At 43.9% G+C, this 22,231-nt stretch overlaps 2 protein-coding genes across 13 annotated transcripts in view; one reads left to right on the top strand and one right to left on the bottom strand.

The window, feature by feature from the left end:
• The first annotated feature begins 1,018 nt into the window (after positions 1 to 1,018).
• Positions 1,019 to 10,682, top strand: LOC106561915 (katanin p80 WD40 repeat-containing subunit B1). Its single transcript, XM_014126284.2, has 20 exons — positions 1,019 to 1,639; positions 2,161 to 2,293; positions 2,399 to 2,529; positions 2,687 to 2,804; positions 2,945 to 3,045; positions 4,454 to 4,495; positions 4,816 to 4,899; positions 5,550 to 5,665; positions 5,803 to 5,874; positions 6,013 to 6,163; positions 6,653 to 6,837; positions 7,183 to 7,325; positions 7,475 to 7,522; positions 7,855 to 7,922; positions 8,074 to 8,319; positions 8,879 to 9,028; positions 9,260 to 9,336; positions 9,470 to 9,544; positions 9,625 to 9,741; positions 9,949 to 10,682. Exons 2-20 carry the CDS (start codon positions 2,254 to 2,256, stop codon positions 10,082 to 10,084), a joined length of 2,100 nt encoding a protein of 699 aa, XP_013981759.1. The 5' UTR covers positions 1,019 to 1,639; positions 2,161 to 2,253; the 3' UTR covers positions 10,085 to 10,682.
• Positions 10,683 to 11,752: 1,070 nt separating this feature from the next.
• Positions 11,753 to 22,231, bottom strand: part of LOC106561914 (kinesin-like protein KIFC3) — a 67,146-nt gene continuing 56,667 nt past the window's right edge. For 11 of the 12 annotated variants that reach the window (XM_014126281.2, XM_014126273.2, XM_014126275.2 and 8 more), the window contains 7 exons: positions 21,982 to 22,112; positions 17,128 to 17,251; positions 16,515 to 16,644; positions 16,185 to 16,414; positions 15,887 to 16,033; positions 14,268 to 14,394; positions 11,753 to 13,432 (listed from right to left, as the gene is read on the bottom strand). In XM_014126281.2, the coding sequence (XP_013981756.1) occupies positions 13,359 to 13,432; positions 14,268 to 14,394; positions 15,887 to 16,033; positions 16,185 to 16,414; positions 16,515 to 16,644; positions 17,128 to 17,251; positions 21,982 to 22,112 (963 nt within the window). In that variant the 3' untranslated portion in view covers positions 11,753 to 13,358. Of the gene's footprint in view, positions 13,433 to 13,953; positions 14,001 to 14,267; positions 14,395 to 15,886; positions 16,034 to 16,184; positions 16,415 to 16,514; positions 16,645 to 17,127; positions 17,252 to 21,981; positions 22,113 to 22,231 lie in introns of all 12 variants that reach the window. The other variant, XM_014126274.2, reaches the window with a different exon arrangement.

The raw sequence follows: 22,231 nt of genomic DNA, 5'->3' as shown, positions 1-22,231 counted from the left end.
AGTTATCGTTGCAGGACGGCCACTCCTAGGGAGAGTAGCAACAGTGCTGAACTTTCGCCATTTATAGACAATTTGTCTTATCATGGACTGATGAACATCAAGGCTTGTAGAGATACCTTTGTAACCCTTTTCAGCTTTATGCAAGTCAACAATTCTTAATCTTAGGTCTTCTGAGGTCTCTTTTGTTCGAGGCATGGTTCACATCAAGCAATGCTTCTTGTGAAAAGCAAACTCAAACTTTGTGAGTGTTTTTATAGGGCAGGGCAGCTCTAACCAACATCTCATTGATTGGACTCCAGGTTAGTTCTCTTGACTCCAATTAGCTTTTGGAGAAGTCATTAGCCTAGGGGTTCACATACTTTTTCCAACATACACTGTGCATGTTTAAATGATGTATTCAATATAGACAAGAAAAATACAATAATTTGTGTGTTAGTAGTTTAAGCACACTGTGTTTGTCTATTGTTGTGACTTAAGATGAAGATCATATAAAATGTTATGCCCAATTTATGCAGAAATTCAGGTAATTCCAAAGGGTTCACATACTTTTTCTTTCCACTGTAGCTAACCAAACCATGGCAAAGTTTAATTACAACCATAAAGCCAGATTTTAGTAGGCCTAGCCTATGCCTATTGAAATTACAAGTCAACCTTACAAATTGGCAATTTCTAATGGTTTGTAGTCTTAACATCAGGCATACAATAATGGCACAATTGCCAGAAAATAGCCTAACATTCTTTTGAAGGTTAGCCAAGTGTTTCTTGTACAGAGATTTCGAGATCCTCTGTCCAACTTTCTTCCCTCAAACTCTCCTGTCGGATTTATCCATAGTTATGCACATAAGGTATTATTATTTTTTTTTTACAATGAATAGTTATTTATTTTATTGAATCTTTATTTAACTAGGCAAGTCAGTTCAGAACAAATTCTTACTTCAAATCACGGCCTACCATGGACAAACCTTAACCCGGACGGCGCTGGGCCAGTTGTGCGCAGCCCTATGGGACTCCCAAAACTCCGCCTGTTGTGATACATCGAACCAGGGTATCGAACCAGGGTCTATGGTGACGCCTCTTGCACTGAGATGCAGTGCCTTAGACCGGTGCGCCACTCGGGAGTTAAATCGACATCGACTGACGGAAAACGATGTGGCGAGTTTAAAATAAGAGCGAATTATCTTTTCTCTTGCGACATATTCAAATTCCTTTATTAGTCACGTTAGCTGCCAAAAATGATTATTTTGATGGATTTTTTTATTATTTCGTCGATATTCATAAGTTCCTCGACAACGTTATGGGAAAAGTGTTTATTTTCTAAATGTGGCAACTGTTATATTGCTGCTGGAAAAAATGGGCAAGTTTTCAGGCTTTGTGTGCGGGTTTTGAGTAGTCATGTGTCCCCTGAACATCCGGAAGTAAATAAGTGATCTCATCGAAGGCCCAGTTGCTAAGCTGCAAGTGTAGACTGGGTCGCAAGCAGCCACACTAACATGATATCAACAACAAGGACTGAAGGAGCCAGACAGAAAGCAGATTAGTAGTTGGCATCAACTAGCTAGCTACTGATTTCGGTCTTAACCATTCTCTTTTCACCAATCATAGCTAGAGATAGTCTGGTGGCAGTTAGCTTAAAATGCAGGTATGTTCTGTATTATATTTTGCCCTGCCCAGGACGAGCAATCTAAGTAGCTAGCTAATTGAGCTGTTAACGTTAGCAAGTTATGCTAATTTAGCTAGCTAGTAGCTAGCTAATAAAGTTCAAGCAAACTGTTTAACCATCGAAATGGCGTTTACTAGCTGCCTTAGTCATGCCTGTTAGCTAGGTATGACATTTGCCTAAATTGCAGCCCGAAATAACTTTTGTTTGTTTCGTTTAAGCTAGTTAACAGTACATAGCCAGCTAACGTTAGCTAGCTAAGTTAACAGCCTGCTAGCGAACCAGTTTGCTAACCCCAATAGCGTAGATTCGACTATCTATCGTGTAATAATTAGCTGGTTTAAACAGTTTCTATTTTGTTTGCATCCTCCCTCAGCTTCAAGCGAAGCCAACAGGGGACATGAAGCATGAAGTTCACATTTTATATGTCTCTTCTGCCACCATCAACAATTTGTCATACAAAGTATTTCCCCTTTGCCTCTTGTTCTTTCATTGGAGAGAAGCTAAAGGTCTCATCATACAGTCAACACACCTGACGCAGTTCGCTCTGTGTGAATAATAACACTCCTTTGAGTGTTGGATGCCCAAGAATCACCATGGCTGTGGCCAACACAACCAAAACATCATGGAGATTACGTGAGTAGTCTCCATTTCACTCACCCTTTCCAGACCCCAATCTTATTGGTTTCATGGACCCAGAGGTTAATCCTGGTGTGTTGTGGATTGTTTTTTTTGTTCCAGAGGAGATTGTAGCCCACTCCAGTAGTGTGGCGTGTCTGGCCCTGGGGAAGAACTCAGGCCGTCTGCTAGCCACTGGGGGAGAGGACTGCCGAGTCAACATCTGGGCAGTCAGCAAACCCAACTGCATCATGGTACAGACTAGTCAGACCTTTAGGGAAGAAGTGTGTGTGTACAGTTTGATCTCTGCTTATTTCTGCTGCCTGTAACTAAAACTTGTATTTCCACCTCTCTCCCACCTTCCCGTCCCCTCTCCCTTTCTCTTTCCCTCTCTCCCTGTCTCTTTCTCAGAGTTTGACAGGCCATAATAACCCAGTAGAGTGTGTGAAGTTTAATAACTCTGAGGAGCAGGTGGTGGCTGGCTCACAGTCCGGATCACTGCGCGTGTGGGACCTGGAGGCTGCAAAGAGTGAGACTGCATTTCTCCTATATATTGTGTGTATGGGGAGGTTAGGCATGTGGGATGTGGAGATGTTTCTACTAGAATCAACTAGACCTAAGCTACCAGTTCTGAGAATGCCATAACAATGTTTTGCTATCTTATCCCAGTCCTAAGAACTCTAATGGGACACAAGGCCAATATCTGTAGCTTGGACTTCCACCCGTTTGGGGAATACCTGGCATCTGGTTCCATGGACACCAACATCAAGGTGCGTATGTGTGCTGCATGATTGAGTGTTGTTAAGAACTCTACTATGTACAGTACCAGTCAAAAGTTTGGACACACCTACTCATTCCAGGGTTTGTCTTTATTTTTACTATTTTCTACATTGCAGAATAATAGTGAAGACATCAACACTATGAAATAACACATATGGAACTATGTAGTAAACGAAAAAGTGTTAATCAAAATATATTTGAGATTTTTCAAATATGTTTTCCTTGATGACAGCTTTGCACATTTTTGGCATTCTCTCAACCAGCTTCATGAGGTAGTCACCTGGAATTCATTTCAATTAACAGGTGTGCCTTGTTTAAAGTTAATTTGTGGAATTTCTTTCCGTCTTAATGCATTGGAGCCAATCAGTTGTGTTGTGACAAGGTAGGGGTGGTATATAGAAGATAGCCCTATTTTTTTTAAATTCCATATTTTGTCAAGAACTGCTCAAATAAGCAAAGGGAAACAACAGTTGTTCAGAGGAGACTGCGTGAATCAGGCCTTCATGGTTGAATTATTGCAATGAAACCACCACTACTAAAGGACACCAGTAAGAAGAAGAGACTTGCTTGGGCCAAGAAACACGAGCAATGGAAATTAGACCGGTGGAAATCTGTCCTTTTGGTCTGATGAGTTCAAATTTGAGATTTTTGGTTCCAACTGCCATGTCTTTGTGAGACGAAGAGTAGGTGAACGGACGGTCTCTGCATATGTAGTTCCCACAGTGAAGCATGGAGGAGGAGGTATGATGGTGCTTTGGTGGTGACACTGTCTGTGATTTATTTAGAATTCAAGGCACACTTAACCACCATGGCTACCACAGCATTCTGCAGCGATACGCCATCCTATCTGGTTTGTGCTTAGTGGGACTATAATTTGTTTTTCAATAGGACAATGACCCAAAACACACCTCCAGGCTGTGTAAGGGCTATTTGACCAAGAAGGAGAGTGATGGTGCGGCATCAGATGACTTGGCCTCCATAATCACCTGACCTCAACCCAATTGAGATGGTTTGGGATGAGTTGGACTGCAGAGTGAAGGAAAAGCAGCCAACAAGTGCTCAGCATATGCGGGAACTCCTTCAAGACTGTTGGAAAAGCATTCCAGGTGAAGCTGGTTGAGAGAATGCCAAGCATGTGCAAAGCTGTCATCAAGGCAAAGGGTGGCTACTTTGAAGAATCTAAAATATATTTAGATTTGTTTAAGACTTTTTTTGGCTACTACATAATTCCATATGTGTTATTTCATAGTTTGGATGTCTTCACTATTATTCTACAATGTAGAAAATTATCATAATAAAGAAAAGCCCTTGAATGAATAGGTGTGTCCAAACTTTTGACTGGTACTGTATGTGGATTGGTATGTGATATTGTGCTTAAACAGAGTTTTTCTCTTTCAGCTGTGGGATGTACGGAGAAAGGGCTGTGTGTTCAGGTACAAGGTAAGACTTGTGCCTGTGTATAATTTATACCCAACTGAAGAGAACCAAGGTTAGTTATCGGCTAAAGCCCCCCCCCCCACACACACACACACTGTCTGTGAGCGGCCTGCTGGCTGATTATGTTGGGAGTGGGTCTGCTAATCGGCACTAATTGCTGTGTGTCTATGTCTGGCACCAAGACTAAGCCAGGCATTACAGTGAGACGGTAAACACTATCTTGTCTGGCCTGGGGAGGAGGGGCTGGGGACTGAGCGTCTGGACAGGAGTAGGGGGCCCGGTGTTTATATATCAATTTCATATGGCATAATGTGCTTGTGCAGGGTCACACTCAGGCAGTGAGGTGCCTGGCCTTCAGTCCAGATGGGAAATGGTTGGCCTCTGCTAGTGATGACAGCACCATCAAGGTATGAACCCACCTGCACATTGTCAGAAGCTTGCTTTCACATGTTTCTCATCTCACATGACTGGTCAGTAAACCAGGGCTCTCCAACCCAGTTCCTGGAGAGCTGCCGTCCTGTAGGTTTTCGCTCCAACCCTAATCTAGCGCAACTGATTCTAATAATTAGCTGGTTGATAAGCTGAATCAGGTTTGTTACAACTGGGTCTTGAGCGAAAACCTACAGGACGGCAGCTCTCCAGGAACTGGGTTGCAGAGCCCTATTGTATACTCTCATCCTTATGTTCAGAGGGGTTTTCTACAAAGCAGGATTTTAATGAGTTAGCCAGCTAACTTGGCTAAGTATTCTGACATAACTTTTTTTGGAAAATAAGCTTGAAATGGGCATGTCCTAATTGACTCAACAACCAAAAACACATATCTAAGTTTAACTTTTTTAATGAACCAGAAAATCTATAGTTATTTCTGGTTGTTTATCATAGTCAGCTGGCTAACTAACTCATTGGTCCTGCTTTGTAGTATACCCCTCTGCATAGACGTTCTCCTTCTATAGGCCCAGATCGGGGATCAGCTTACTTGATTCTTAAGGGCAACATCAAAATATTCCTAGCTGTGCCAGTCAGGAACTCATATTGACCTTTGACCTGTGTGTCCTAGCTGTGGGACCTGACTGCAGGGAAGATGATCACAGAGTTTACAGCACACACCGGAGCCATCAACATCATCCAGTTCCACCCCAACGAGTATCTGCTAGCATCAGGCAGCTCTGACAGGTATTGTATCCACACACTCTGGGGTGAAAAATAGTAAATAAATATGTATTACTAAAGTGGAATGCCTTAAGGATGGCTGTGATTTCCACTGGCTTCATCACAGCTCTTATCTGTGTGTGTATGTCTGTTCCCTATAGGACCATCAAACTGTGGGATCTGGAAAAGTTCAAGATGATTGGCTCTTCAGAGGGAGAGATGGGACCAGTCAGGTGAGGGCTACCTTCGCTACTAACAAGTGTGGTTGGCGGGACACCACGATATTAGAAGTTCAGATGCAACTAACATTCTATAGCGTGTATATAAACTATCCCTACATCCTTTTTCCTCTCCCCCATTTCTCTCTCCAGGTGTCTGGCCTTTAACCTGGATGGCTGCTGTCTGTACAGTGGAGCTGTGGACTCTCTCCGTGTGTATGGCTGGGAGCCCGACCGCTGCTTTGATGTGGTGCCAGTGGGCTGGGGCAAGGTGGCAGACCTGGCTATCTGCAACCACCAGCTGGTGTGTGAGCATGACATTACTTTTAAATATTTTACATTGGAGTCATTTAGCAGACACTTATCCAGAACGACTTAGTTAGTGCATTCATCTTAAGATAGCTAGGTGAGACAACCACTTTTCAGTCATTGTAAGTACGTTTTTCCTCAAAATAGTCATCAGCAAAGTCAGTGCTAGTAGGAAAAGACAAGTGCGAATGTTAGTGTGTGTTTTTGTTGTTGTTGGGGGGGGGTTACTTTTAATGTTACTATTACTACGTAACTACTGTGTTACTGCAACCTTTCTTGTGTGTGTGTGCGTGTGAGAGCCATCGGGATCTTATTAAATGACTATTAGGGATTCTTTATGTAGTTCTGTGGCGTCAGCAGGCCAGTTTTACATTTATTACTGTCACTGGAACTGTTACTGTTGCTATTAGTATTACCAATAGCCAACCCCTTGTGTTTTTTAGCTCTACTGTTTCTCCTCCCCCCTCTCATCTCTCTCTCCAAGATTGGCGTGTCGTACAATCTGGCTAATGTTTCGTCCTACGTGGTGGATCTGACGCGGGTGAAGAAGTCTGGCTCTGTGATCCAAGGCGTAATCCAGGACGACCAGCCGCTCACGGAGCCCTCCCCGAAAGGATCCACGCTGCGACGCAACTACGACCGACCCCTGACCACCTGCAGCACACAGAGGTACTGCCCACTTCCAAACGCCGCTGTCCTACTGCCTATGGAGCGAATCCTATCCCTAATGTGAGCTAGGCACGCTTAACTCAGATTTAGTATTTGGCCCTATATGCTACAGAATCTGTTTCGACAAAATCCCCTATGAGTTGATTGAAATCGTCCACTGTAGGAGAGTTGGTAGAGGATGCCGCTTGCAATGCCAGGCGGCTTCCATTCCTGGGACCACCCATATATGAAATGTATCCACGCTGCTAAATGGCATTATGTTATATAGCAAATACTGCATCAAAACCGCATCCATTAGTTTACGTTGTATCAGTAAGCAGACTAATTGGGGGTGTGCTCTTCCAGGGTAAAGCAGAGTTCTGAGTCAGACCGGCGCAGTCCCGAGGGGGAGAGGAGGAGCCCCAGCAGCGAGGACGAGAAGGAGTCCTCTGCCGAGATCCGTAACCCCGAGGACTACAAAGAGATCTTCCAGCCAAAGAGCGCCATCTGTAGGCTGATATTACACCTTACGTTTTATTGCTATCTATTCAGTGTTCACACTAACAGCAGAATGCATGTATTACTACATTAACATCTAGCAGTGTCTTAATCATTCTTGAATTTCATACTAAAAGTCTCCTTGTTTCCCCCCTTCCAGCTCGCACCCCCCCAAAGAGTGAGCCCTTCCCTGCCCCCTTAGAAGATGGTGAGTCCCTTCTGTCAAGCCGTTAGTGTGAGCAGTATTACATTTGTGTTTGTGATAAAGCTATCACATTGATCTGTTGTGTGTGTGTGTATAAGATGTGTTGCTGTCCTGAGTTTCATATTACAAGTCCTTTTTGTTGTTGTATTTTATTATTTATTACGTAGAAGAACAGAATGGGAGACATGTAATGGAGATGATAAAGAAAGGAAGGGCACAGACAGTCGGTCGAGCTGGGGCTCGAACCCCCATCGTCAAGGGGCATGTTGGGTCCGCTTCACCGGACTCCGGCACTCGTATTCAAGTTCTCTCTCTCCCTCTTCTCTTTTTCTCAGAGAGTTTTGTGGTGAGGGCTAACCAAGGGCTGGTGGAGTTCATGACTCCTATGTCTGACAGACAGCAGGTTTGTACTGTACAGCTGTACTGTTGTATGTGTGACTGATATGTCTTTGTAATGGTCGAGTGTGAATGTGGGATTGTCTCGGTCTGTGTGAGTTTTTCTATGTAAATAAGTTAGATTTGTTTTTAATGTGTGTGTGTGTGTGTAACTGCAGCCCGGCCAGTTGAAGAACCTTCCAGTGGCATCGTCCACTCCGGTCCTGAGGGTGGAGCCTACCGTGGTCGCCACTGCACCCTGTCCCATCCCAGCGGTAACCGCACGACCGCCGACTAACCACCCCCCTGCACCCCACCCAGCCCCCCCACCGGTCGTTGCTATGGCGAAGGCCAAACCCCAGCCCAGCGTCATCCTCTCCTCCAGGAATGAACCAATAGGACTCAACGTGGGAGATTTCCTTCCTGTGAGTGTGTATATACATGCATAGCACACACAAACACAATCTTGTTTGTTTCATTTCCCATGGAGAAATTTCACTCAAGACATCACAATTTGTATGGTTAAATTCAAATGTATTTATGATTAATAACAAAACTGTACTGCCGACGCCAGTAGATCAGAGTGGAATAGTACAGTTCTATTATTAGCCTCTGACATCACCGAACACCTCTGCCATCTCCACTGTCTTTAACTTTAGACTTTCTTCTCTACCACAAGCCCCATAAGATAAACTGGGTATAGAATGAAATGGAACACAAAGTCATTTAATATATATCAACATGGAAAATCAGCTCAACGTGGAACCTACCATAGCAGTACAGTTTAAATTTACTCAAATGATCGTCACCCAGTTTATATTGAGGTACGCGACAAAAACAAGATGGCCACCTTTTTTTTTAAATAGGTTTTAACACATGCGCACAGAAATGGAATTGACACCTAACTTTATGTAGGTTTAGGTATGATTCAACAGGTGGGTGGATTTACCAGGTTATATACGTTTGTAACTCTCTCTGTCCTAGCCTGCTCGTAACAACCGACCCAGTGTGCTGGGTGACGACGAGGCTCTGGCTCAGATCAGAAAGGGCCATGACACCATGTGTGTGATGCTCACCAGCCGACACAAGAACCTGGACACCATCAGAGCTGTGTGGGGCAGCGGGGACGTCAAGGTATGGCACTTAACACACACTGTTCACATTGCTCATTAACCCCATGCTCAAGATTCAGGCAGTGTTAACATCACTTGAAATAAATAGTTGACTTTCAATGTTAAACTCTGACAACGACGGACAATCCGTTTTGATTGATTAGCTGTTTGTGGCGTCAAGTATGGAGCGATGTTACTGGCTGCCTCTAGGTGTTTTTTGAGTGATTGTGATTGGTTGCTGCTCTGTCTTCAGACCTCCTTGGACTCTGCGGTCTCGATGAAGGATCTCTCGATCGTCGTGGACATCCTCAACATCGTTAACCTCAAACCGTGAGTGGAAACACGTGCAGATCTTATTTGGCTGAGGAGGCCATGCGTATACTCACTGTCTCTCTTGGTGTTGGTGAGAGTACCATGAATGTCCCTTCTTAAGTGACATTAAGTCATTTGACCTGTCCCCCAGGTCGCTATGGAAACTGGACCTATGTACCTCTATCCTGCCCCAGATTGAAGAGCTGCTGCAAAGCAAGTATGAGAGGTGAGACAGCAGAGATGAGTGATAACAAGTGTGTGTGTGTAAATGTGTATTAATCCATCTCTCTCTCCCCGTGTGGTCAGTTACGTGCAGACGGGTTGCACCTCTCTGAAGCTGATCCTGAAGCGTTTCTGGCCTCTCATCTCAGACACGCTGACAGCACCCCCTTCTGTTGGAGTGGATATAACACGGGAGGAACGGTGAGTTTTCAGCTCCATCTAACTGTAGTGTGTGTTAAAGCAATGGTCACTAATCCTGGTCCTGGAGAGTTACGCTATGCAACCCATCACTAAAGAACCATTTTTTAAGGGTTCTAGCTCTGTATTCATCCAATATTGCTCAGACTCTACCACAGTGAGGCAGGCCATTGCATATTGTGAATGAATGGTTTTTGTGTTTGAGCCCAGCCACCAGAAGTGCAAGGCATGCTACAAGCAGCTGAAGAACCTCAGCGACTTGGTGAAGAACAAGGCCGACCAGGTGGGTCGCCACGGCAGCGCCTTCAAAGAGCTGCAGCTGCTCATGGCTCCACTGGACTACTGACAGTCGACTATGCAACTAGTGACACGCACAGATTCCTCAATGGCTGAGCACTGTGCTGTGAGGACTCAAGTCTGACTGACAGACGCATTCTGTCATCCACCTGAGTGGTAAATCGGGGGACAATCACAGATTCACACTGCGTGTGGATGAACTGAAGCAGTGGACTCAAGAGACCGGGCAGGATAGAAGTCCATGTTAGAACTCGGCTCCTATTTAAACACTGGGCACTTATGATTCCTTAATCTGTATGTGAAACACACACACACGATTCGTAATTCCTCACGCACACAAAACACCTATGACACACAGACCTGACTAGGGCCAGGTTTCAATCCGATCGTGGGTTATAGGCGGTGCGGCTTTTAAAAAGCAATGTTCACGCGGAGATCCTATTCACCATATGTCGGCTCAATCAGAAATTGCCTTTAAAAGCTGCAATACCTGTGTTCAGGTGCACAGTGATTTCTATTTAAATATTCTCTCTAGATTCTGTACCTGAGATGTCAACCCTAGATGCACTATTTGGAAGTATTGTTAACGCAAAAAATGTTTTTCAAATAAAGTCTAGTTTTAGGCATGTTTCTGGAATTGAAAGGAACAACTCTTGTTAAGATGTGTGTAATTCCACTCCAGAGAGAAGCACTGTTCTAGCTATTTGAGAAGGTACTGTTTGAAAGGCGCTAGTCTATCCACCACTCCAGTGTGAAGGCCTCGATATTACCTGGTCAATTTAATGGATACTCTAACGTTTTAAACTGGAAGGCAGTCGGGACCATTCTAGCAGATACATTTCAACAACAGGCATCATAGTATTCATGGGAGAAAAAAAAAAGCTTTTTGGTTAGGTTTAAAATAACAGAGATTGTAGGATTTATTTCAAAAAGTTTTGCCGGGATGTCACGTGTCCTACTAATCAGTATGAAATGACTATTCGATCAAATAAGGCGTTACATTTTTTTGTTAACCAAATTGGACTCCATGCAACCTGCAGGAGAAGAAACAACCACCAAGAACTCAGTCTGGCTTTAAACAGAACTTTCAAGAGTAGTAGTAGAATGCACAAGGTGTCATTTTGAAATTGGGTAGTGCATTATCAGTTCTTTTCATTGCATACATTTACCCAGAGCAACTTACAGTAGCAATTAAATGCTTTGCTCAAGGGCACCGACAGATTTTACAGCTCGGAGATTCGAACCAATGATCTTAACCGCTGGGCTACCTGCCACATAGCTTAAAGCGCTCTTTATAAGTTATCAGAAATGTCCAGCTAAAGATTTTTTGTCACTCATATCACAAATGCAAAATGTATAGAATTGCAAGACAATTAGCTTTAAAACTGCACCATATGACAATGTGTTGAATTGCAGGAAATAAGCTTTAAACCTGAAAAATTCTCAAAACCAACGAGGTGTGAACAGTGCTTGTCCCTATTTAGAAGTGGCGTTTGTGGGGGCCCCCTAGTGGAAAAGTTTGGGAACTCCTGCTCTATACAACGCTATGGCTGCAACCATCCTGAACCAGTTGGTCAAAGAGCATTGTCCCGAGTAGGTGTAATACAACCTACCATTTTAATAAACGGTGATGAAAGATAACCACGAGAAAGCAGAGTATTTCAACAAACAGCTGTTAGTGACCTGTGCTCTATAGAGACAGCATAAGAAGGCAGAGTTTCATTTCGTATTGAGTGTTTATTAAAAAAAGGGTGTACAAAAACAAGACTGCCGCAGTAGGTTTCTACAACAACAAAGACAAAAGCAAGTAGATGCCCATCAACAACCAACACGATGCAGCGTGTCCTCAATGTTCCTCGGACATCCTGGTATTGGAGGGAACATTGGTTTAATATTGAAGACACACGGTCGATTAGCTGATATGTATTGATCGATCAGCCGATCAAAATGTACAAAGCATTCCTATTTACACAATGCATTTTCAAACACAGTTCACAAGCTTAATCACTCCCTCAGGGGCAGTAGTGTCTGTTCCGTTGTCATTGGTTGCTTGTGGTCAGCCATAGGGAGTAGGATAAAGCTGTCCTGGATGTGGATCTAGGGTCAGTTTTGTGTTGATGACCTTAGAATTTGGGTAGAATAAACTTATCCTAGATCTGTGCCTCTGGGCAACTTCAACCGGCAGCATCCAATAACAGGAATGGCATATCCTGTCTGGCAGGGAGTTTGAATCGTCTAGCTTTATTCACTCGGTACAAGAAACACGACAACATGAACGTTTCCATGCAGTGCTGAGGCGGCTCTTTATTGCCCTGGAGAAATCTAATCTAAAACACGAACGGCTACACAGGAAGTTAAACGCTCTCTGCACTCACGTCTCTTATTGCTTGCGACCTACAGGGCAAAAGAAGCCCAGCTCCATATCTGTAGAGTACCCTGATTGGATGAGGGGGAGAAAGTGTGGAAGGAGACCAGGATGGAACCCTTGTAACCCCCCCCAAAAAAACAATGGAGTCTAAAGGGATAAAAAAAAATCTCAAACGCACAGATATATACTGTATATGCATATTATCATAATCCGTAACTGGAGCATTGTTATAAAACACATCAAGAAGATATCAGCCTCGTTTAAAGTGCATTTTTACCCAGAAATACTGTGATTGGAAGAGCTATACTGTTAATGGATGAGGGGACGAAGGGAGTGGTTAGCACTAAGGGTGTGGCGTTATTGTGAGGGGTGGGGAGAGGAAGTACATTGGCCAATGGGAGAATAGATCACAGGCCCAGTTGAAGGGTCAAGTTGTTCTGGGCTGTGAGGAGTATAGGGTTTCTTTATGAGAGTTGTTTTTAGGACAGGGGCCTGTGTTACTCTCAGGTGCTCCTCCCCTTTGGCCCCTAGTCAGCTGTGGAAGACAGACAGGTGTGTCCTGTGTGTTGTGTTCCTTGAGGGGTATAAACGAGGACACGTAGTTAAGATATGGGGGGGGGGCTGTACAACAGTCCTGGCTAAAATAAACACCTATCCATTCCTTTCAGCTATCAGTGGTAATGAAGAAATGGAGACTTGGAGGCCATTTTAGAGCATCGGGACAGCGTCTTGGTATGGGCCTTACATGAGGGTCAAAGTTCGTATCCCCCTCTTCATCCCTCTGCTGTTCAAACAGCTCAATAAATTAAATGTCACCATTCTCTCAATCTGATAATCTGTCTAGTCCAGTTTCTCTCACCCATTGGCTGAGTGAGATCAGCAGAAGGAGATAGAAACTCTCTGCTTTGGGAACAACCTATTGGTGGGTCAAGGTGCTGGTTTAACACCCTCCTGTTCAGAAGGCCCAATGGCTGACTGGGTCCGGGTTCATTCTGGATCCATTGGAGCCTTCAGACAGTTTCAATCGTCCTGTAGGGAAGAGTAATAGGTTTAGGAAACTGAATAGTGGGGAGTGGTGTCCCTGTGTTAATAAAGTCTCACTACAACCCAGCCAGAGAGCAGCACAGATGGGGGAGAGGAAGAGGCGATATCCACAGATTCCACACACACACACACACAACAAATCCATATAGACAAGACACACAAACACCCTCACATCATACAATATACAGATCACCGATAAGAACTGCCAGACAGCCACAGACAAAATCACAGACTGCCAGACAGCCACAGACATGTATGGACACCTTTACCCACACACACATGAATCTGCAGATAGACAAACAAAGCTTGCAGTCTCTCTCACACACAGACAGAGGGTCAAGACCCACACAAAAAGTTTACAGTCGCACACGACTTCCTGGGGTTAGAGGCGGGGTGTGTTAGATAGGTAGGCATTGACCAGGTGACACGGGTGGGCACAGGGCACCATGCCATGCTGAGCATTTACTTTCCATGCCAAGCGACCAATCAGCATAAACCCCACCTACCTGCCCACCGTCCCCCACCAATGGGCTGGCTCTGCCTAACAGCCTGTCTGCAAACCAATCAATCAGACCAGAGGATCAGGACACAGGAGTGAACGGATTCACCCTGACCATTCACACCTCACTTTGTTTTTTTAAATATATATATATATTTTATCATCCCAATAATGGTGGCATAAGGTGGTGTGTGTGTATGTATGGAGGGTGTGCACATGTTATCGTCATTGTATATTGATGGGTCCCAGGGTTCTTGGTGACAGAGAGGCATGTGTACCTGTTGAGACCTGGGACTAAGGGGTGTGTGTGTGTACATTTACCTGTAGAGAGCTGGGATTGAGACCTCCGTCGTGTGGTGGGGGTTTTGGAGGAGGCGGAGAGGGTGGAGCCGGCACTGCTGGCCCGGGAGATAGGGAGGGGCACGGGAGTCACCGGGGGAGAGTCCAGCTGCAGAAAGGTCAAAGTTAAATGACAGAAATATCAATACCAAAGTTCAAGTTCCTTATTCAACCCCATTCCGCTAAGGATCCTGTCCAACTAGATTACGATTGTTTCTCCGTTCCGCTCTCATCTACTGCAGTCAGGGGTTAAAGCAAAATCCCATGACTGAAACTTAAGTCGATCTCAGATCGATTGTCTGGGGCCAAGTTAACCTCCCATTTCATGTAAGAAAGTCATGACCATCAAGCTTTTAGGGAAAGAGGACAACTTAAATGCGAGTTTGACTAGTTGCAGTCCCCCTGCTTAGTGGGTTCAGGGTACTCCACGAGATCATTTGTATGTAGAAGTTCTGGTGACTTTTTAAAAGGACATTCTACTCCAAAATGAATGAAAATAAAATGATGTTGACACCTGACATTACCATGTTCTGACCACTAGATGGTGTCAGAACAATCTGAGATGGTGGGTGTCATGGCTTGCTGAAATGAAACGGAACGACCCTGCTGCAAGCTTGCAAGTTCCACTTTCTATACAGGTGTAAACACTTCTCAAACCCAGACTGGATGGATCTATTATGCATTTGAGTGCAGGCTCTGTCTGGCATTAACTCAGCAGTTTTCATCTGATGAAAGCAGTGTGCCTGTTGAAACGATCTCCTAAATGAACAAAGTGCATAACTAATCATAACTAAGTGGTCACCAGGAATGGTCCATAATAGAGACCGTTTTCGTCACCTTTCCTGAACGTGTAAAATCTCTGCACCATTTAGTGGTCAGAACGTGGTAATATGAAGATGTAGAATGGGACATAACTTCAATTAGTAATTTCTCTGAACAGGGGGAGAAAAAAATAAAAACTACCACCAAATTCACTGAGAATAGATTACATAGGATGAATAAACAATATGCCGGGCCACGGCTCAATACTACTTGTCAAACATAGCGAATTGATACTGTATACTCGTTGTTGGGTTTGGGCGCGGGGGGGGTCTAAATCGGATGTTAGGTACAATATTTATTGAATATTATATGAATCTTAAAAATGTATATGGCCAATTTGGGTGCAATCAATTACCTTAATTTTTCAGATATCAAATTATATTTCAACAAAATAATGTTGCAGAAATGCTACTCTTATCTGTTTCTACCAGAAACAATTTCATTACAATCTGAGATGGTGGGTGTCATGTCTTGCTAAAATGAAATGACACGACCCAGAGGCTTTTTGGAGATAACCTTTTCAAACATCCTGAGCCAACTAGATCTTCTTTACTAGAAAGTGATTTTCCTAAAACAACTGCTTTGTGTTCCGCTCCGCCTAACCTCATCTCGACTTGGATCCTTAAGGACAGAGGGACAGAATGAAACCTGATGCCCCAGATTAGGCTCAGTGATCTGGGGAAGGTTTGACGAAAGGCCTGGGCTGACCGAGCACACGTGTGAGATTTCATTTGTGAGTGCGTCCCTCACTCTCTCCAGGATGTGTGTGTGTAGGTTACCTCCACGCTGTCGTGGGTGGGCGAGGAGGTGGTGGAGGAGTTCTCCCATTGTCTCCTGGTGGCGTTGCCCAGCTCGATGGTCCGAACCCGTTGGGCAAACTTCAGAGAGCACACCGACTCACTCATGTTACAGACCAGGGGAGACACCTAGAGCAAAAACCTTCTGATATTAGCCTGAAGGCTAGCATTGATGTTTTTATTATAGGCTAATATACACATTTAATTTGTAACCACCCCCCAACCCCCTCTCTCCCTCCCCAATCCCTCTCACACTCTCCTGTACCCCACCCTCTCTCACCTGCACCATCATCAGGGTCTTGCTGTCCCCGCTCAGTGAGTCAGACAGCAGGTAGGTGAGCCGGGAGTTCCTGAAGGGCACGTGGGAGTGTCGGCTCCGCAGCGCATTGATGACGTCACCCAGGGCAGACAGGGACTTGTTGATGCACTGGGCCTCTCGCAGGCGGCTGCCCTCTGCCCCGGACTTAGCAATCCGCTCTGAGCCAGCCAGGTCAACCAGGTTCAGCTTACCTAGTAGAGGGTGTACAGAGATAACATCCTGAATGACTGTGTCTGTGTGTGTGTACCTTGTGTGCGATGTCCGGTAAAGGAAGTGTGTGTGTGTGTACACCTTGCGTGCGGTGCCCGGTGGAGGAGTTGACGCCTGCTACGGTGATGATGAGGAGGGCGTGAGAGCGGGAGCTGTGTTCGTTCAGATTGGTGCAGGCTGTGGCCCTGTTCATGTGACCCAGCTCAAACACCTACAGAGAGAGCACAGGTCAGGGGTCATAGGACGTGAATAACTACTCTGTCATCTGCACATTCATGCATTTGGCAGAACACACGGACAGCAGCAGATTTTAATCATTAACACACCAACTAATCTGTAGACTAGAGGCAAATCCAGGCTTGGGCACATTCCACTGGTTCAGAGAACACGAGAGCTCTGACAGACATTTCAGGATGAGAACTCAGCCTCAGGCTTAAAGAACCGTGGGAGACATCTTATTAACTGACGCATGATTGTAAACAACGCCCAAAAACAGCTTTCTCTACACTTTTGTATTTATTTGGAAAACACTACTGAAGGAAAAGTATTGCTTTGCAGTTTAGGCCAGGAATACCATTTGGCACTTTGTGACTGGTAAGTAACACCATATGAACAAAATGTGATTAATTAATTGCAGATCAGAGCACACCAACTACCCCAACGTCCTGTGGCAGTAGTAGAATGGTGGTCTCACCCTGTTGATATCCTCAGGGCTCTGGACAGTGAACTCCGTGAGGCCCGGCACATAGAGCTGACCGCTACCATCTGGGTTCATCTTGATGTCCAGCTTCTCACCCTGGTTGTCCCCCAAAAGGTTCCTACAGGAAACAGCAACGCACAGTCGCAAAGATTGTCCCACTCAAATAAAAACAATTAAAAATCTTAAAATGATACGCATACGGCACTACTTTGGGTGTATGGTGTTATAATATGATATTTGTCCTATGATATCCCCCAACAACATTTGGCAGATAGAAAGATAGACGGATAACTAGATAGATACATAGATAGCTCAAATTAACAAAAACGATCAAGATAATCTGTAGTTGACTCTCAAACTAAGTGGGGTCAAAATTGCTTCTTTCATGCGTTATGACATTCCACCCCTCCAATTCTCTTTTTGTGGTGAGTCCTGCCATCACGCTTTGGCAGAAAGGACACACAGATGTTCAAAGATTACGCAACAGAGAGAGGGAGAGATAGAGGGAGGGAGGAGAAGAGCTTGTGTAAAACAGATGAACCAAGGACATTAAATATAATCCACTTTTATATAACTGCTGGCCCATGCACTCGAATTGCTTACACACAGGAACTGTGTCAAACGGCAGCTTAGGTCTAAATTACAATGAAATAACGCTTCAGCCGTGATCTTAAAAAGCCTTCTCATAAAGTATTGTAACTACGTGACCGCTTGCATCCAGTGATGCCAATTTAGCAATTTTGTTGCTAGATTTAGCAACTTTTCAAACTACCCTGGCAACTTTTTTTCCCAAACAGCACCTAGCAACAAATGTATCTATTTTTTTAAATGTATTTGGAACTTTTAGCAACTTTGAAAAGTGACTCAAACACTAAAATGCATTTCCCCTCTAAATGACACAAAAAACGATTTTCCTCTGTCACGTCACACTCAGTCACAACACACGTGCCTGGCTGCAAAAGTGCATTGTGAGTGATGTCAGCAGCAGGCGCTCAGCTCGTGCACAGGCAGCATCAGGCCAGCAGCAATTTCAGTAAATTGCAAATCATTGTTGGCTGACTGCAGCAGCAGTAGTATGCGGTCGACGAGACAAACCCAATGAATATAGTTGGTCACGAATGTTTGATCTTGAACAGAACTTACATCAATCAACATGTCTCAATCAAAACTGTACTGCCAGAAGTACAGAAAAGAGTGGGAGTCTGTACCTGAATTTAAAGGATGGCTGAAGCCAGTAATTGGGGATGAAAAAAAAAATATATGTATGAATTGTATGCATTCACTACTGTAAGTCGCTCTGGATAAGAGCGTCTGCTAAATGACTAAAATGTAATGATTGTTGGGCATACTGTGCATACTGCAAATCAGATATGCTTGCAAAAATGTATGACATTTGCTAAAGCAAAGCATATAAATAAATCAAAACCGTACAACCCCGCAACGCAGCCTACATTACCACAGTTGGTTAAGAAAGTGGATAGCTGCAAAAGTGTAGAAGCTACTATGGCAATGGTCATTGCGGAGCATTGTTCGCTGCTAGCATGCGACCATTTGGGTATGACTTGCAAAGCTGCCTTTTCAGATTCTGTGGCAGCAACAAACCTCCAAATGCACCTCACCAAGTGCACAGAAATGATTAGGGGAGTACTGGCTCCATATTTTCTCAAAAGGGTGACATCAAATGTGGGGGAGGAGAAGTTCAGTCTCCTTTTGGATGAGTCCAATGATGTCAGTGTCCCTAAATACCTGGGTGCGGCGATTCGGTATTTCAGTGCTAAAAAAAGAACCGTTGTGTCCACATTTCTCGGGCTGGTTGAATTGGAAGGGGGCGATGCCAGATCAATAGCAAAGGCGGTAGTTGAGTTTCTTGAGAAGTGTAACCTTAAAAAAAAAGATAATCTTCAGGGTATTGCCACTGATAATGCGTCCGTGATGACTGGGGTGCACAACGGGGTGCACATGATGTTAAAGGAAGAATGTGCATTGATCAATTTGGTACTCATCCGCTGTGTGTGCCAGTCTTTACAATTGGCTGTCAGTGCAGCATTCAAAGAAACCATTCCTAGGAGTGTTGAGTACTTAAAATCAGGGAAACCTACAACTGGTTTTCCATTTCCCCAAAACGGGGAAACAATCGTACAAAGCAGTGTACTCCACCATTAAATTGTGGCCAGAAACCCCTGCAGATCACCAAAGTGTTTGCCACACGTTGGCTATCGATTGAGCCTGCGGTAACTTGTATATTGAGCCAGTGGGAAGAACTGAAACTCCACTTTGAGCTGACCAATGCCAGTGAGCATTGCTACATGGCAGATGTGCTCCACGCCATGTACATGGACAAGACCAACTATGTCTACCTGACATTGTTGAAATCAATCCTGTCCGACGTACAAGTTGCAGTGAAGTCATTTGAGGGAGAGCAAACAGATCCTTTCAAGCTTTTGGACAATCTGGTACACCTCTTAACATCAATTTGCAGCAGAGTAGTCAACCCTATGGCAAACATTGATGACCTGAAGGATGCCATTGATGGACATCTCAGTCCATCACCATACCGTCGGTACCTTTTCCAGAGCACGGTGCACCAACTCAGTCTTGCGCCAGAGGACAAAATGGTCTTTCGGAGACAGTGCATCAACTACATTGTTGCTTTAAGCAAGGAGCTGCAAGCAAGGCTCCCAGACAACCTTGAAGCCTTGCGAAACATGGCCTTGTTCAGTGTTAAGGAAACGCTAAAGCACAATAAAGGCACCACTGAAATGATTAAAGTAGCTGAGCTAATGGGGTACCAGCCCCAAACAATTGATAAAATTGTTTCCCATCGGTTTAGGTGGGACTCAACTGAAAATAGCATTTTGGAGTGAAGTGAATAACTACACGGACTCTTCCGGGTCAAATCCTTATGAAGAACTGTGCAAAGCTGCACTCGCTACCCTCACCTTGCCACACTCAAATGCAGAGGTTGAACAGCTGTTCGGCCAAATGAGTGTGGTCAAGTCAAAGTTAAGAAATAGATTGTCACTGCAGGCTCTCAACTCCATACTCCCGGTGCGGTACGGACTGAAGCTGGCTGGTGATACCTGTTACCAGCATAAACTACCAAGTGAAGTTCTGCAGCAGTTTGCCACCACGGCATACAGCTTTAAGGCCACTCCATCCTCTTCTGCTGGTTCCAGCTGCGTGACAATGCAGTTGGACAGTGAAGATGAAGAGGATTTCCTTGCCAATCTATGATTCATCATATTTACAGTACGTATGCAAGGAGTGGACTTTCTGGAACTGGCGGAGACACACAGCTGATGGTGGCACTGTGAGCGAGAACAGTGGCAATATATGAGGAAACCATTGAGCAGCTAGCCAGCCAAGCAGCACAGCAACCTGGAGAGAGATGCCTAGCGCACACATTATTTGAGTTAAGTTGCTTGTTCAATAAGGTATATATATATATATATATATATATATATATATATATATATATATATATATATATATATATATACACACATATATATATACACATACACACACACATACATACACACACACACATACATACATACATACATACACCTTGTTATTAGCTTGTACCTATAATTGTTGATCAGTTAGGTAGCATGTTAACTAACTACCAATACACTGCTTAAAACTATAATTGTTCAGAATGTGTAGGTTTACTACCGTAAATTCCGGACTATAAGCCGCTACTTTTTTCGCAAGCTTTGAACCTCGCGGCTTAAACAATGATGCGGCTAATATATGGATTTTTCCCGCTTTCAAAAAATAAATAAATAAATAAATAAATAAACATTCTGTGACGTGCTCAGTTTTTTGGCGGCATGAAGCTTTCATTAGACCAATGAAATTGCCGAATGGGTTAAGGTCAAACAACTTTTTTGTTTACTGTTTAGATTAAATCGAGCGCTCTCAAACTTCCCATCATTCTGATTACGGTAGTCATTTTGTCACCCTCATCATGGCAAAGACACAGAGAAATGTATATGATGCAGCTTTCAAGTTGAAGGCGATTGATCTGGCTGTTGGAAAAGGAAATAGAGCTGCTGCACGGGAGCTTGATCTGGAGCAATGACTTTCTTGGTAGGCTACTGTTTACTGCTAATTTTTTTTATTTTAAACCGTGTTTCGTTAAAGCCTTTTTATTTTTGTTACAAGCCGTGTTTCGTTAAAGCCTATTTATTTTTGTTACAAGCCGTGATTCGTTAAAGCCTGTGTAAAGTTCATTTGTTTCAATGTACCGGTAGGCACCTGCAGCTTATAGACATGTGCGGCTTATTTATGTTCAAAATAATACTTTTTTTAAAATTCAGTGGGTGCGGCTTATATTCAAGTGCGCTCAATAGTCCGGAAATTACGGTAGTTAAAAAGAAAATAAATAAAATGTAATTGTTCAATAATGTATAATTGTTCAATAATTCAATGTGTTGTGTTTAAAAATAAAAATATCTGATCATATAAAATGTGTTATAAATGTGTTATATTACTTTTACAAATAAAAATATGTGCTAATAAACAAACAACTCTAAACTAACAGATGTCAAATCATATTTTTCGCTGAGAAGGCCAGTCAATTTGAGTAACGTTATTGTGTATCCTACGTAATGACGCAGTTTCACGTTATTACGTAATGACGTCATCGCGCAATGACATCACAACGCCATTTAGCAACAAAATCGACCTGCCTCTAGCAACTTCCCCTGAAAATTTGCTGGCAACATTGCTTGCTTCACCTCTGTCATTGCGTGACCTGAGGCAAGGCCGCACTTGCACCTGCACTCAAATCCAAACCCACTAACCCTGTCCGACCTTACACCGGTGTGTGTGTCCTCTCACCGTAGGGTTTCGTTGTAGATCTCCACCATGCTAACAGTGATCTTGAAGTCCCAGTCGGGTGCTTTCTCAGTCACCTCAGAGAACAGCAGTCTGAGAGCCCTCTGGTTAATGCCCGGGTCCTTGGCCACACCCTAGAGAAAAGGACAGACAAAACATTTGCTATTAACAACCACTACAACACATCTCTTCATTTCTCTTTCACCTTAATTTATCTCCTGTAGCCATGAGAGAGAGGGAGTGAGAGCGAAAG

This window comes from Salmo salar, chromosome ssa11 (genome assembly GCF_905237065.1).
Source record: "Salmo salar chromosome ssa11, Ssal_v3.1, whole genome shotgun sequence".
Lineage (NCBI taxonomy): Eukaryota > Metazoa > Chordata > Actinopteri > Salmoniformes > Salmonidae > Salmo > Salmo salar.
Note: the sequence above shows the minus strand (reverse complement) of the source record. Positions and strands in the feature narration are given on the sequence as shown.

Excerpts from the sequence above, each read along its gene's own strand:
- LOC106561915 (XM_014126284.2), top strand. The coding sequence starts at position 2,254 with ATGGCTGTGGCCAACACAACCAAAACATCATGGAGATTAC. Across the intron at positions 2,294-2,398 it reads CAAAACATCATGGAGATTAC|AGGAGATTGTAGCCCACTCC; the intron begins GTGAGTAGTCTC and ends TTTTTGTTCCAG. Across the intron at positions 4,900-5,549 it reads GTGATGACAGCACCATCAAG|CTGTGGGACCTGACTGCAGG; the intron begins GTATGAACCCAC and ends TGTGTGTCCTAG.